At 32.6% G+C, this 17,646-nt stretch overlaps 1 protein-coding gene across 1 annotated transcript; it reads right to left on the bottom strand.

Annotated features, from left to right (window-relative positions):
• Positions 1–16,795: 16,795 nt before the first annotated feature.
• Positions 16,796–17,239, bottom strand: LOC112100152 (RPW8-like protein 1). Its single transcript, XM_024188602.1, has one exon. It carries the CDS (start codon positions 17,237–17,239, stop codon positions 16,796–16,798), a length of 444 nt encoding a protein of 147 aa, XP_024044370.1.
• Between the last annotated feature and the right edge of the window lie 407 nt (positions 17,240–17,646).

The raw sequence follows: 17,646 nt of genomic DNA, 5'->3' as shown, positions 1-17,646 counted from the left end.
TATTATTTTTATTATTTTTAATTATATTTAATATAAATAGTAACATTAGAAAAACACACACACAACACACAAGTGCCCTAATTTCACTCGTATATCGCAGCCACCGTAGCCCAAAATCAGAGCGAACCATTTTCTTTCTCTTCAAATCATCTCCTCATCAACTCAAATCAATGTTCTTTGCTATTGTCGCAGCTCTTTTCATCATCATCATCATCGTTAGTTGCCGCATTTCAAGCCATGATGTGGTTGAAGACGCATCTTCATCAACTTGTGGAGAAAACAACACTGATACGGCAAAGTCGATTACGACCGACTTGCGAAATTGAACTGATTTGCGAAATTGCCCGCAAAACTACTCAGATTGGGAAAAAAATGAAAGAGTTATACTTTCTTCCTCATGTGCTGTCTTATGTGTTTCTCCTGTTGGAAAACTTTTCCTACTTCAAAAGCTTTTGCAATTACTCATTTTTTCGACTTTTTTTTTCTTTTTGGATGGCATTTTTTTGACTTCGAATAAGTATGTGATTGACAAACATGATGGATTTTCAATTTTATGACTTTGTATATCATGTTAATTCTTAAATTTTCTGGTTCATGTGATGGGATAAAACTCTTTTTTTTTTTTCTTTTTCAAACTACTCTTATTGATCCGGGTTCAAAACCCAAAATCTGAAAACTCGGATTTTTTCAGGCTTAACCTGGACCGAACCCAGATGCAAGAAAACCAAGTTAACATCCGGGTCCGGTATAATGAAAACGGTATCTGGGTCTGGAACTGGAACTGGGAAGGCCAAATCCGGACCCGAACCCGACTTTTGCCATCCCTAATCGAAAGGCTTATTTAGCAACTTTTGTACTAAAAGTTGTCTAAATGCCATATAGGGTTGCTGTGCATTACACTCATCTTGTGACAACTAGTTACACAATGTCTTACAACATGCATGCAATGTTCCAAAAAAATCCAAAAGATCTTATCAATTGACTCAATGAAAGGAGCAAAAATGAGTTTTAATTGTTGATATGTTTGAAAATTCTAGGAATTTGCCGGCAGCAATAGGAGAATTATCCTGCAAGCATGGATGCAATTAATCCAGTTCTTACTAGCTACATTATTGGCCGCCGGCTGCATAGTGCATATGAACCTAACCCAAATTATAATTTTCCAAAATTTTAAAATTGTCAACTTGAGCTACCAGCTAATTAAACTTAGTACTTTACCCTCACGCCTTTCCTTTCTCAGAGCCATATATATATTACTACTGATACTCATTATCCCGTGTACTAATTTGTTAACTTAAACTCATCCTCAAAATTATAGTATATATCTAAATTTGTTCCACATTAACCCACATTAATGGCCCGTTTCAACTCTCTTATTTTGATCTTTGTCCTCTGTGCTTTAGTTTTCAATTCACCATCTTTAGTTTTCAATCCATTTTTGTTAATTATTTAGGGTACGCACATGCAGGTGGATTAATATCGTAAAACCCAGTCATTTATTTAACAAAGTGCCATTATTAGTGTTCCCAGACCATAGAATCATTTGATCTGAAAATAAGCAAAACAATTAACATAATGAGCCAAGCAGCAGTAGGGAATGCTGATAGTTTTGCAAGTTTAAAGTGCCGGTAACTTGCTTTACTGAACTGAAGATCGTGATGATTATATATATGTTACGTTGTAAATGCATTCCTTTTTGACACATCGAAGTATCCGAAGATTGTTATGTCTTCTAATTCAAGGTCCTGGAATATAAAATTAAAAACTGTAGCAAAAGTTGTAGATAATCACAATCAGGGACATGGTCACAAAATTTGATACAATTTTCAAGATTTAGAAATAATAAATATGACTAAAACCAGTGGCGGTGCCAAAAATTAAACTTAGCAGGGACTAAGTTTAAATAATATTGTAATTTAAAAAAGGTCAATAAATAACAAGTATCAAAAATAAAAATTCACTAATATATTCAATACATTTGTAATTGATATCGACGTGTTTTCATATGTTAAAAATGTAAAAAAATAAATTTATCATCAAGAATACAAAATAAATTTTTTTCTACATGTGTAATAATAACATTACTCAATTATTAATCTCTAATCTGATTTCACAAACGATTTTTCACAAAATTCATAGTTGAAAATGTCTTTTACTACTGTAGTCATGACAACTAGTAAATCAATGCTAATGTTATCAATAAACAAATTCATGAATACAATTTATCTTTTTTAGTATGAACTATTTTTCTTATTAGCCTATCAATCTCTTTCAATTTTGAAAATTTGTTATTAGAACCCACCTATGTAATATAAACATCAAATTAAATTTTAAGTATCATAAGATTCATTGAAGAAAAATCATTTTGATAAATTCAATAAGATAAAATAATTTCTATTTTTTTTTTGTGTGAGGAGAGTTAGCGTGCAACGAATCTCAAAATAACAATTTCTTTGTGGGTTGAAAGTTAAACATAAATACTTAATATTTTGATTATTTTTTAATTTTAATAGGGACTTTTATGGTAAATAAGGTAAATATTAAATTAAATTTGTAAATTTTAAAAAGTTAGGGTGCGTGGCACCGCCTATGACTACAACTATAATATTCATTTACTATATTTCTACTCATTACAATTGTTATAGCTGATTTCATGTTTTCAAAATGATGCATGATTTATTAGCTGTTTGTTTTTGAAGAAGAAGCACTGAAAATAGGCCTCAAGGAACTGTTTTAGTCATTTAAAAACATTTTTATTTTATTGATTGCTTGAATTTGAAGGCAAACATTAAAAAAAAATTATTTGGTCTTTGTCTACTCTCAATCTTTTTTTAAAAAATTACAAAAAAAAAAACAAAAAGAAGAGAATGTCTCCTTTTGATTTATTTATTGTGAGTTATTAATTATCTTAATGAATAATCCATTTTTATAAATTCAAAATAACGAATCAAATTGTAGAGCGTTGGGATTTTTGGAGAAGGGAAATCAGAACTTTCCAAAATTTTATGGGGCATTTTCAAAGTTTTAAAATTCAGATGGGATATTTTCACAAATTTGAAAAGTGCAAGGTCTTTTTATTAAGAAATTCTTGCAATATTCACATAGCTATATTTACATTCACATGCTCTCCTCAAATACAATAATATCTTTGGTAAAGTAGATCAACTGCAGTTTGTCCTTGTGCGTGATATGATATGATCGTATGATTCAGTGTTAACGTGTGACTAACTATATGTCCTATCTATGGGTCCTACTACGTTACATTTGTTGTAACATACATTCTAGTTAAAACAAATGTAAAGACCACACACTGGTCTACAAGCCCCATCTCTCACGTTACTTATTTTTGCATGTTTTAATTGAATTATAAGTTACAACAAATGTAACTTAGGAAAATTCCCTATCTAATTCTCTTTTGTGGTGTCAAATCAACTAGGGTAGTGTTTACTTTCTAGAGTGAGAGTGTGGAGTGTAGATTCCTCCCACTCCAGTGTTTACTTACCTTAAAAAAGGGGGGAGTGAGAGTGAGAATCCGTGAGTCCCACTCAATTTTGGAGTGGGAAGTGGGATTCCCACTCCCATGGGGGGAGGTGGGAGTGGGAATCCACTCCCCCCTCTTCCTATTTTATCCTTATAAAAATAAATAAATAAATAATATTTAATAAAATAAATAATATCATATTTATTAAAAATAATAATTATATCATATTTATTTTATTAAATTTAATAAAATTAAAATAAATAAATATTATATTTAAATTAATAATATTAAACATTAATTTTAATAAATATTAATTAATTATTTATTTAATAATAATAATAAATATTTTATTCTAAAAAAATATTAATTTTGTACTATATTATCAATAATAATATTTCATTTGTGTTGCTATTATTAATAATTTTTATTCACATAATTTAAATTAAAATTAATAAAAAATTATGATTTACATAATTAAGAATATTAGTAATTATTATTAATTTATAAATATAATAAAATATTTATTTTATTTTCTAAATATATTTTTATTAATTTTTTAATTACAAATTATAATTCTGTACATAAGGATAAAATTGTAATTTAAAACAATTTACTCACAATCCAAGACAAAATAAACAAATAATTAGGATCCTGATTGACAATCCATACTTTCATTTAGACTAAGTAAACACCCTACTCCCACTCCCACTCCACACTCCTAATCCAAGGATTCCCACTTCTCAGGATTTCCACTCCAATCCAAAAAGTAAACGCAGCATAGATTGCTAACACTTGTGTCAAATTAGAATTGCTTCTTGGAACCCATCTTATCCAACCTATATTTTCATTTGTGAGAAATATTCCCAATTTGTCATTATATGAACATCATTTAATAAATTAAGCCAACTTGTTAATCAAAGTAATAGAAAAAATAACCTAATAGTACGGAGGGATGATAATAGGTGGGTGGGGACATTTTTTCATTATCTTTCTCATTTTCTATTTTAAGCCTATTTTTTAATAAATTTAATGGGACGAAAAATCACACTCAATCCACAAAGAATGCCAACAACGCGCAAGAGCCTCTCAATAACATAAATCACAACCACAGTTTCTACCTTAAACAAAGCCACGTCTAGGGATAGTAAAATTTGGATCCGAATCTACATTTGAATCTGTATTATTTATTATGGATTCGGATGAGGGTAATGCTCGTGCAGATTCTAGGCGGATATTACGGGTAGGGGTGGACAAATGACCTAATCCAAATCGATCTTACCCGATCATGATTGGATCGGTCACCTGATTTAATCTGAAAATATGAAGAAATAAAAGCACAAACAAACATAAATTATCGATCTGACTCGATCCAATCTAAATTTATTTTAGATCGGATCAGGTCAAATTATATGTTTGAGTTAAATTCGAGTTGCATTTTTCCCAATCTGATTAACCTGAAATTCAATCGTGTTCATTCGAACCTATAGTTGGCCACCCCTAATTACGGGTATCTAGGTTCACACATTAAAAATATTTATATGTAAATTTACTATATTTTAACTATTTTTTTAAATAATAATCATCCAATACTAAACAAATCTAAAATATTCTAAAATAATAGTTATAGGTACTTGGGTGTATTACAATATTTATGTGTAATGAGTTTTTAGCTTAGAGTTTGTGTTCTCTTATATAGATTTTATTTTTATTTAATTTATTTTTAAAAAATACAAATTGAATGTTCAATTTTTTGGATGCAAGTGCATCCAAATTCGTATGGATCCTAAATTGTTACATCTAGGTCCACATTATTTATTATGTGAATCAAGATTTTTCCAAATCTACCTCTTTGCGGATGTGGGTTAGATTCAGATTTATTTGTCATCTTTAGTCACATCACTCAATAGAGCAGTAAAACAACCCAATAAAAACCACCAACAAGGCCCGTAAAAATCCCATAACAATATAATAAATCAAGGTTACTCTTAGCTATACCATCAGACAGGCCCAGCTCCAAGGATTCATGATCTTAGGAAAATTTTTCATTTTCTTCATAGCTTCTTCATGAGATAAGTCATCATTAGTTTCAATTGGATCCATAGGTGAAACCCATGCTCTAATTGTCATCAATCCCTCTTCCTCAGTCCACAATTTTCTAACAAGAGCCATCTACGACAAATAACATAAAATTCATATTAGCGATTGTTAACAAATGACTAAAACACGAGATATAATCAAATTTCAGCCACTTTCCATGAAAGAAATATTTTCGAGCTCTCACTAGAGCGAAATATTTATTAATGTATAATGCTCATCTAAGAAATAATATATATTTGATCCGAATTTTATTTCAAAATTAAAAAACTTTGATTCTAAGTTAAAAATAAATAGAAAATTAAATTTTGGATCAAACAGTACAAACGACGTCCAAATCAGATTCCCGAATAGCAAAATACATTGAAAATATTAATCTGAATACATTATATCACACTAACAGTCAGGCGCGTGCATTCCATGCAATACAGTGCTTGCTACAGTTCGCTACAGTATCGATACAGTGCGATGCACCACCTTTTTTTGTCACCGGTGACGTCGGGTCTGGCACCTTCCGACTCGATTTTTCATCTTGATTCCAATGGTAGCTTTAGATTTTCAATCGAAGGTTAGAATATATAGGAATCATCAAAAAACGGAATCTAATACTGTTAAAACATAGTTTGAGTTTTTAAAAGATGTTTAAAGAACTGAGTGCACTATCTCAACACAAGGTGTGTACTGAATAGCTAGAGTCTACTAGGAATAGTTTAGAAATCTACACCCACTAAAGGTGATAACTCTTCGACTCTGTCCTCGCACTTAAGGAGATCTATCTATCCTTCTACTAATTTTTTAGGAGATGTATCTGTTGGGAAAATATGCTCTTTAAAAGCATATGTGTTTATTTAATTGTAATAAATAATTTTTCTGATTAATAAAATAAATGAGGTATTTTATTCAAATATCTTAATTGCATTAATATTTGTATTAAAGTCCATTTAATCATATTATATGTATTTATGTGATCACCATGTGGATTCATAGAAGACATAAATACAAGTTATCTTATGATTAAATAAATTTAGTTCGCAGTTGATAAATAAAGTTGGGCACTTTATTTAGGTATAGGTTGTAATAAATTCATTGAATGATTTGTCTTAATCATGTATGAATTTATTGATGTAGTGCGACTACATTGAACAGGATCACATATGAGATTTAATTAACTTTGTAATAACTGTCAGACTTATTAAATCTCATAGGCGTTGATTTTACTGTAATCTTAATTTTGAGTTAATTATGATTTCATGATTGTAATTGTTATTCCATTTGAGTTACCAATGGGCACGACACATCCTTGTGGTCAAGATTACCCGGTATCTTGGTGGGAGCAATTATGAGTATTGGAGTTATGGATTAACAATATAGAATTTGTACAACACATCTCTTGATGGGTTTTCGGCACTTGATCATAGAATTCTCTGGCCAGAGTGTGTCAACATATTTAGTATGTTGAAAATGATCATTAGAGAAAACCAGTAAGGATCAAGGAATAAGATGTTATTAAATTGATTGGACAGTTGAGATATCAATTTAATTAACGATGTGGTACAAAGGATTGTACAGTAAAGAAATCAATGTGGCTTGGGACGAATTATTATTCGAGCATACAATTATGAAAGTCAGTTCCAATCTTTTAGTGGAGTAGATTTGGAATTAAATAATTGGGCTAGTTTAATTACAGGCCTAATTATTGTAGCCACTATTGTATGTTCCCAAATGATCCCCGAGTTAGCTCATTTAATTGACTGCACCACTACTAGACTAATAAGTAAGATAACTAGCTATTTAGGTCAAAAGCCTAAATATATCATTTAGTGGGAGGCTCCATTTAATTAGCTTTTGTATAAGGGGCCTTATGTTATTTTACAAGGTGGGTCCCCTATTGAAAAAGCAAATAAACGTAAGTTTTGTTTTTTGATTATTTGGAGCCTAGGGTTTTCACTAAAGGGTGATATAAAAGGCTTATTTTTCCCTAAAGAAAAAAGAGAAGCCACTTTATACAGATTAGAAAATAAGATTTTTCTCTCTATTGTTGAGAGAAAAATTTTCTCGTGCTAGTTGCTTTGGTAGTGATAAAGGCGCCCACACGTCAAGTGCAGATCGAACCTGAGTCATAACCTGGAAGATCATTGGTGACAGTTCGTGATCTAACAAGCGTGGTGGTGGCGGATCGTGATCTAGGAGCCTAATTCACTTCAGCGAAAAAAGCCAACTCGAATTTTCAAGGTACGATTTCTGGATTACGTATTCCTATATATTATATGAGAGTGGTCCTTAAAAGATTTTATAAAATTTTAAAAACCTGATTTTTCCCCAACAGTATCTATCTCACTGATATTAAGTGAGATGTATCTATCTCACCCATATTAAGTATGAGGATTACTATTCAGTCAATGAAGATTTGAATGGGTGTTTTCAAAAAAATTGTTGAAAGCACCTCCCCTAATTCTTTCATTGTCGGACTAAAAAAGCCTGGTACCCTTTAATTATATTAATTTGGTGTTCAATATTAACTGGTCAAGCACACATAAATGGGATACAAATGGAGTTAGGAAGGGAATTGAGTTAAATATTTCGAATCTTATTGTCAAACAAGTTAAAGAACAAGAAGAGGTTTGAAAAGATGCCAAAACAATTATGTAGCTACTTGTACGCGACGTAGATAAATTATAAAACTTAGCGTTACTTTCAAGGTTTCAACCCCGTCGTTAACTAGTCATGATTCAAATTGGCCCGCAAGTTTAACTTAATTTCCAAGATTATGCAATGATCAAATCATTAAACCTAGCTCTTCACGATCTGGTATCATTACCAATTTGAAGTTTGAGATGCTTTATTAACTAATAACCGAAAAAAAATTGCAGATTTTTGCAAAAGCACAAAGTAAAAGAAGCTAATAACTGAAGTGTGAATAGTCAGTAGCAGATATGATCTTTCAAGAATCCTATCAATGATGCACATGCATGACATAATTTTTAGGCTATAACTGATATGAAATAAAAACTATAACTATCAAGAAAAAGTTCATAAGTGTTTAGTTTGCACAATTATAGAAACATAGATGAAATTTTACAAAATAATTTGAAAAACCACCTACTAAAGACTAAAAGCTCATAAAACGATAACAAAATAAGTTGTAATACAATGTGGTATTAGAGTATTAACTGATTATTTTATCTTTTTCTTCTAACATCGTATGGTTTTATTATAGTTTCAGTGCCCACACACCCCGCTAGTTGGACTGTGGTAACGCATTTGCTCCGCACAATTGAAGCAAATGCGCCTGGCGCTCTTATTTAATGGTACATCTCGTGTAGTATACGTTAAAGGCGTTGGGTATCAAGCGCTTGTCCAACCTGAAGCACTCCGGAAAGCTCACAAAGAGAAGAATCCATATTCTGAAGCCTTTTTTCGTATTTCCTCTTCTTGCACAAGTTCCAGCGACGGATGCTTGAGTACTTTGAAACCAGGGCTCCCCCTTTCTTCCGTTGTTGAAGAAACAAATGAATGATCACTTCTATTTTATTAGAGTCCCCCAGCTCTTGGTTTAACCTATCCATTTCTTTGATCAAAGGACTTAACAAGCTGATGGTGTTTTCAAGGATATTTAGTGTCAAATGAGGTGGGCCACTCTTCCTAGAAGAGCAAGAATTCCACATCCCTTTTTGACATTACAAGCACCAAATTTGGCACTTAGCTGGTGGAGGAAAATTTGCTAAAATTTAGTCATGATTGCTAACTGTGTTGTTTGAATTTTTGATGCAATTAATGACCTTTTTTTGGCCATGATATTTCCTATAAATAGAAGTGCTAAGGGAGAGCTCATTAATTCCATTTAGAGAGAGAAGTTAAGAAATTGTAGAGTGAGAGAATAAGAGTTTTAATAAACTCTTAAGTAATTAGTGAGTGAGAGATTGGGTGTATTGGGGTTCTGGATAGTGAGTGAAAATATTACAATACTTGTAATCCTCATATTACTAGTGAAATATATTTTCTTTCTATCTTCGCCTGTGGACGTAGACTAAAAGTTGAACCATGTAATTTCTGGTGTCCTTGTGTGATTATTTTGTCTGATGATTTCTCAATTTCACTTTAGTTGTGTGTCTGGTTCACCCATCAATTTCCTGACAGTGGTATAAGAGCTATTAGTTGTATTTTTTGGAGTCAGGTACTGTTTTCGTAAGAACTGTTCACGTATACGACATTGTTCATTATATATATGGTATTGTTTACGAGAAACGGGGGGAGCGATCCAAGAATTTTACAGTGCAAAGAAGGGAATAGTGGTGTGAGTAAAGCAACTATGTGGTTTTGTACATGTCTAGGAATGTTCTGTCACAAAGGCGATCAGAGTCTAAGGAGTCTAGGTTTTAAGTGGGACCATTGTGACCCCTCCAGTCTTTCCTGGGAACTTTCCTAGTGTGCATATTCACACATACTCACAACTATTCGAGGTGATACACTAGTCTGTGTACAATATTTATCAATAAAATGGCGGTAAAGTATGAAATTGAGAAGTTTAACAAAAATAATTTTTCGTTGTGGAAAATGGAAATGAAAGTTGTATTGAGGAAAAATAATTGCTTGACAACAATTGGAGAAAGGCCCATGGAGATAACTGATGACAAATGGAACGAGATAGATGGCAACGCCATTTTTGATCTACACTTGGCACTTGCAGATGGAGTATTATCCAGTGTGGCAGAGAAAAATACAGCAAAGAAAATATGAGATACTCTCACAAAATTGTACAAGGCCAAGTCACTACACAACAAAATATTCTTGAAGAGGAAACTCTATATTCTTCGAATGGCAGAATCTACAACGGTGACTGACCATATCAACGTCTTGAAGACTCTAGTTTCACAACTTACATTATTGGGTCATAATATAGAGGAAAATGAACGTGTAGAACTTCTACTTCAAAGTCTACCAGATTCGTATGATTAACTCATCATCAACCTAACGAACAACAATCTAACGGACAGTCTGGTTTTTGACGATGTTGCACCCTCCATATTAAATGAGGAAAGCAGGCGGAAAAATAAGGAAAACAGAAAAATAAGTTCGCAGCAAGCGGAGGCACTATCGGTGACGAGAGGGATATCAATGTAACGTGGCCCCAGTGGGAGTCATAATCATGGTAGATCAAAATTCAGAAGTAAGAAGAATGTTAAATGCTACAACTGTGGTAAGAAAAGGCACGTCAAGAAAGAGTATTGGAGTAACCAGAAGAGAAAAGAGGACAAAGAACCTGAGTCATCAAATGCTCAAGGATGTGTAATAAGTACCTCGAATGATGGAGAAATTCTCTACAGTGAGGCAACAACTATTTCAGAAGGCAGAAAACGACTATCTGATGTCTGGCTTATAGACTCAGAAGCTACCTAGCACATGACCTCTCGGAGAGAATGATTCCATATATATGAACCTATTTCAGGAGGATCTGTATATATGGGTAATGATCATGCCTTGGAGGTCCTTGGTATTAGTACTATTAAAATAAAAATGTTTGATAGTACAATTCGCACAATTGAGGAGGTACGACATGTCAATGGCCTGAAGAAAAATCTATTGTCTTTGGGACAAATGGATAGTCATGGGTACAAAACTCATGTGGAGAATGGAATTGTGAAGATTGTTAAAGGCGTGCATGTATTGATGAAGGCAGAAAAGATCGGTACTAATTTATTTATACTTAAAGGACAAACACTATAGGAGGTTGATGTGTATGTCGCATCAAATGGAGAAGAATCAACAATGATGTGGCATCTCAAACTTGGCCACATGTCAGAACAAGGTTTGAAAATTCTCTCTGAGCGAAAATTGCTTCCAGGGCTCAAATCAGTAAGCTTACCATTTTGCGAGTATTGTGTTACAAGTAAGCAGTATAGAGTAAAGTTCAGTAGATCTATTGCTAGAAGTAAATGCATTCTAGACTTGGTTCACTCTGATGTTTGGGAATCACCAGACATATTCATAGGAGGTGCAAAGTACATGGTGACTTTCATTGATGATTATTTTAGGAGATATTGGGTGTATCCAATTAAGAAAAAGTCAGATGTATTTCTAGTGTTTAAAGAATACAAAGTGCGGGTGGAACTTGAATCTAGTAAAATGATCAAGTACTTAAGGACGAATAATGGTGGAGAGTATACAAATGGCGTGTTCATGGTAGTATACACTCCTCAACAAAATGGAGTAGTAGAGCAGATAAATATAACTCTTACAAAAATGATAAGAGTTATATTGAGGACTGTTGGTCTATCCAATTCATTCTGGGTAGAAGCAGCCAAAACTGCTTGTTATATATTAAATCGGTCGCCATCCACAGCAATTGGGTTGAAGACAGCGATGGAGATGTGGACTGGAAAGCCAGCTGATTACTCCTACGTACATGCATTTGGATGTCCTATGTACATGATGTGCAATGCCCAAGAAAGAACAAAGCTAGATCCAAAATTTAGGAGGTGTATCTTTTTAAGGTATGTTGATAGGGTAAAAGGGTATCGTTTTTGGGACCTCACTGCCCATAAGATCGTTATCAGTAGAGATGTTATCTTTGTAGAAGATCAACTGCAAATGAGAGATGAGGATGATAATACTGTAAAAGAAAAGTTAGAGATTGTACCAGTGTATGTGAAAAATAATCTGGAAAAAGAAGATTCAGATTCTTCTGAAACAACATTAGAGCACGAGGAACAAGAATTAGTTGAGTTCGAGGCTCCAGAAGTTCGTCGGTCAACTCATGAGAGACAGCCGCCAATGTGGCACTCGAAGTATGTCACAGAGATCAATGTTGCATACTGTTTTCTAACAGAGGATGGAGAGCCATCAAATTTCCATAAAACTTTAAACAGCTCAGATGTTGCTTTGTGGATGACAGCAATGTAGGAAGAAGTTGAAGCTCTACACAAGAATAAGACATGGGAACTTGTACCACTACCACATGGAAGGAAAGCCATTGGAAACAAATAGGTCTACAAGATCAAACATGATGGTAATGACCAAGTGGAGTGGTATTGTGCAAGATTGGTGCTGAAAAGATATGTTCAGAAAGAAGATATTGACTTCAATGAGATATTTTCTCCGGTAGGTCGACTCAAGACAATCAGAATAGTTTTGGCGATGTGTGCTACATTTGACCTACATCTAGAGCAGTTAGATGTGAAAATTGCATTTCTTTATGGAGAATTTGAAGAAGAAATTTATATGCTCCAACCAGAAGGTTTTACTAAAAAAGGGAAAAGAGAGCTTGGTTTGCAGGTTAGTATAAGAGATTTGATTCCTTCATCATGAGCCTTGGATACAACAAACTGAGTTCAGACCATTGTGCATATTACAAAAGATTTGAAGACAATGATTTCATTATTTTGATGTTGTATGTGGATGACATGTTGGTAATAGGCCCCAACAAAGATCGAGTCCAAGAATTGAAGGCACAATTGTCTAAGGAATTTGAAATGAAGGACTTAGGACCAACAAACAAGATTCTAGGGATGCAAGATTGTAAGTCAATTTCTACCCCACTTCCTATTAATTTCAAGTTATTCTGAATTATGTGTCCTAGAAATGAAGTAGAGAGAAAGAAGATGTCTCGAGTACCGTATGCATCAGTAGTGGGAAGTTTAATGTTTGTTATGATTTGTACAAGATCAGACATTGCACAAGTAGTGAGAGCAGTCAGTCGATACATGGCGAATTCTGGTGGAGAACATTGGATAGCTGTGAAGAGGATTCTAAGGTATATCAGAGGAACCTCCGATGTTGCATTATGTTATTGAGGATCAGAGTTTACTGTCAGGGGCTACGTGGATTCAGATTTTACAGGAGATCTTGATAAAAGAAAATCCACTTCTAGCTATGTGTTTACACTTGCGGAAGCAGCTGTAAGCTGGGTTTCAAAACTGCAAATTGTTGTGGCTTTATCTATAATAGAAGCAGAATACATGGCAGCTACACAAGCTTACAAGGAAGCTATTTGGATACAAAGGTTATTGGAGGAGTTCAGGCACAAACAATAGAAAATTCCTATATTTTGTGACAGTCAGAGTGCCTTGCATATTGTAAGGAATCCAGCCTTTCATTTCAGAATGAAGTACATAGGAGTTCAGTATCACTTCGTTCGAGAAGTAGTAGAAGATGGAAGTATGGATTTATAGAAAATCCATACGAAGGAGAACCTAGCAGATGTTTTGACTAAACCGATAAATACTGATAAATTTGTATGGAGTAGATTCTTTTGTAGCCTAGCAGAAACGTAAGCAACATGACAATGGCGAAGTAGAAAAGATGGTGTGAAAATTGATTGGTTCTCAATTTAATCTCCAAGTAGGAGAATGTCAAATGAGCTGGGCCACATTTGCAACTACTCCTTTATATAGCAAATTAAGGCATCAAAGACAACAAATTAACTAAACAGGACCCAAGACTTTTAATTAGTCTAGATAAATTTATATATTTATTTTAAGTATTTATGTGAGTGTCGGTATATGTAGAGGAGTAAAAAATAAACACATATATCGAGTAACACGGCATCAAAGCTCTTAGCGAAGTACATATACTTAATAAATAACAACATTAATGCAACAATAAGCTTATAATAATATAAATTATTAAAATTGTACAATGAAAAATTATTTATGCAATTCTTTTTTATTTTATTAATAGAGAATGTGACATATTTAAATAATTTGATGTAATAAATAGAAAAAGAGAATATATGACTGTAAAGAAAAGAAATCATAAAATTATGAAAATGTTGTTAAATTAATTATACTATATGTCATTTTAACTTTATAATACTACCAGTGACAATCGATGTTTTAATATAGGAGAAGGATCCTCTTCTTCTCTTGTTTTCTGTCATTGCTTGTCCTTATATAGTGAGTGGTTAAGATTGAGTTTTGTGTTTGCCTTTTTCACTTTATTTACAATCAAGCTAGTTTTTTTTTATTAGATTATGAAGGCAAGGAGAAGCAAGGAGAGAGAAGAAAAAAAAAAAAGGAGAGGATCCTAATTCTATAATGCATTGACATATTTATCTTTCAATTAGATGAAACAATAACTTTTTTTTAATAAGTTAAAGCAATTATAACATTTTAACCCCCAAAATCTATTCAATATATACTTTTTAAAAGTAATTAAAAGACAAATCATTTACTTTATTTAACTAATTTATCATAATATTGGTACATGCTATTGCTCTATTGATTCATATTCCTGATTTTGTCTCCAATTTTGTATGTCTATCATTCGGCTAATTTATACTTAATAACTAGCTCAAGAGTTTTGTAACTATTCTCAGTTAATGTAGAACATTTTCCCTATCAACACTCATCTCTTTGATTTGAAATTCCAGAAACTGACCATCAAGATTTTCAATTTGAATCTCATCCATTTTACAAAAAGAAAAAGAAATAATAATAATAATTATTATTATTATAGAACTATAACTTCCTTCACAATTTTCCTCGGACTGAGCCGCCTGTGGAATATCCATTTTCATTGATGAATCACACGTGCAGAGAATTTGGCGACTGAAATCTGAAACCACCATATATAAAGCGTACTTATCCAGATATTCAATAATAATAATAATAATAATAATAATAATAATAATAATAATAAAATAAAAATAAAAATAATTAATTGATTAACTATAAACTTTTTAAATAAGCATCGCAATGGTATCGAGATTGAGATACTACTAAAAAGACAGTAATATTATTCAATATTTAATTAAAGCCAACATGTCATTTTTCCTCAGATGAGAATTAGGAACAAATTTTCAATTTTTTTTTTATGTCGCCATCATGTACAAGTAGCATTTTTTTTCCTCTTTTGACCAAGTATGGAAGTAGAATTAATCTTTAATACTGGAATGGGAAATAAAAATTAAAGATTAAGCAATGAGCCGGTAATTTACTTGATTGATGACAGGTTGAATGTTGCAATTGGGTTTAATTGCTTCACTTGTTCTTTTAACTCTATACAGAAACAGACATCCGCTCAGAATTTTTGAACGGATGTGCACTTTTATGATACTGTAAATATTCTTATATATATATATATAATGGTTTTAAATCTAACCATTTATATATAAATTGCATGATAGTCTTGGTTTTTATCAATAAAATATTTAGCTTGAAGCCTTAGCCCATAATTGATGTACAAAAATGGAGAGCAAATGGAGGACATGATCCAATTGAATAATGACATGTGTACGCACAATCAACTAGTTTAAAGTAACGATTTGTCTTTTTATTTATTTATTTTATCTTTTATCGTTTTTGTCCTCCCTTTTGTTCTTTTGTACATACTACTCTTTCTTTGAAGGTGGTTAGTTAACTACTAACTAGTCATGATGAAATTTCTAAGAACATGCAATGATGAAATCAATATGCCGAGTTCTAGACGAATGGATGCTATTACTAATAGTTAATTGAAACTTGCAGATCATTTTTTTTTTATAAATAATTTGAGAGGACAATATAACTTGCAGATCAAGCGATCAAGTTATGTATAATCAAATGAGTTGACTGGGGTAGGCTGCATGTCAAAAGTCCCATGCAGTATGCGTATGTTTAAATTTAAAAAAAATAAATTTAAAAAATCTATATTGATAATTTTTTAATATAAAAAACTTTTTTTTCCATATTATAACATAAAAATTCGATATGCATTACCATTACTTGCGTTGGAATCAACCCTATACCCTAAACTCTCTTTCTCACGACATTTTTCATAGTCATAGCATAATCTTTAGAGAATTAGACCAATTAAATGCATGCATGTCTGAGATTTAATTTAATCCGGTTTGGTAGTGAGGTAATGTGGCCTCTAAATGGATTAAAAACTACATCTATCAAAGAAAAGTTCATAGATGATTAGAAAAGATGATTGGTAAAAACAATTACTAGTTCGTATATACATTTTTTGTTTAGAAACATAGATGAAATTAAAAAAAAAAAACCACATCTAAAGAGACTAAAGGCTGATAAAAAGCCAACAAAATAATGAACTATCATACCTTGCAGAGTTATATTATTAATTAATTATTTTTTCTTTAACACCCACAGTGTCATAATTTTATTTGTTAATTTTATTTTTTTTTAAATATCAGCACTCACAGGCCCCAACAGCTAGGCTGCGGCAACCCATCGGCTGGGCATAACAAAAGCAATCGTGCCCGGCGCCCTTAATTAATTAGTGTTACATATCTTGTATTATACGTTGAAGGCGCTGGGTATCAAGCGCTTGTCCAACCTGGAGCACTGCGGAAAGGTCACGAAGAGAAGAATCCATATTCCGAAGCCTTTTTTCGTATTTCCTCTTCTTGTACAAGTTCCAGCGACGGATGCTTGAGCACTTTGAAACCAGAGCTTCCGCTTTCTTCAGCTGTTGAAGAAACAAACGAATGATCTCTTCTCTTTTATTAGAGTCCTCCAGCTCTCGATTTAACCTATCCATTTCTTTGATCAAAGGACTTAACAGGTTGATGGTGTTTTCAAGGCTATTTAGGGCGTCTCTGAAGTTGCTGCACCTTGACTTTGATTCTTTAATCGCCACCATGATCTCTTGAAGCGCAACACCTAGAATGGCCCCTGCTAAGAGACCTCCCACTGCCGTTGCCGTTATCGTAACCGGTTCTGGCATTGTCCGCCGTCAGCTATATATCTATATATATATATATATATGATCTGGTCTGTTAGCTTTCACAAATATTAATACAAAACAATAAGGCAAGAAATCAAGTTGATACATGTACCATTGCAACAAATCCTTTATATAGCAAATTAACTTAGTCTTCAAAGATAACAAGTTGACTGAAGAATGGACCTATGTCAGTAAACCCTTTTTGATAATATTTAACTTGATCATCAGTTTCAGTTAACAATTAACTATTAGTAAAAAAATATAATACCTGGTCGTCTAGAGCTTTTGGTCTATTTGATTTGATCATTGCATGTTCTTGGAAATTAGTTTCCCCTTCCAATTGGATCATGACTAGTTATGACTTGTTATTAATTAGGGTGGGGCTATTTGAACCCACAAAAATACTC

This window comes from Citrus clementina, unplaced genomic scaffold (assembly GCF_000493195.1).
Source record: "Citrus clementina cultivar Clemenules unplaced genomic scaffold, Citrus_clementina_v1.0 scaffold_3, whole genome shotgun sequence".
Lineage (NCBI taxonomy): Eukaryota > Viridiplantae > Streptophyta > Magnoliopsida > Sapindales > Rutaceae > Citrus > Citrus x clementina.
This window is presented reverse-complemented; position numbering and strand designations above follow the sequence as displayed.

Bases quoted from the DNA above. Each gene is read 5' to 3' on its own strand.
- LOC112100152 (XM_024188602.1), bottom strand. From the start codon at position 17,239: ATGCCAGAACCGGTTACGATAACGGCAACGGCAGTGGGAGGTCTCTTA.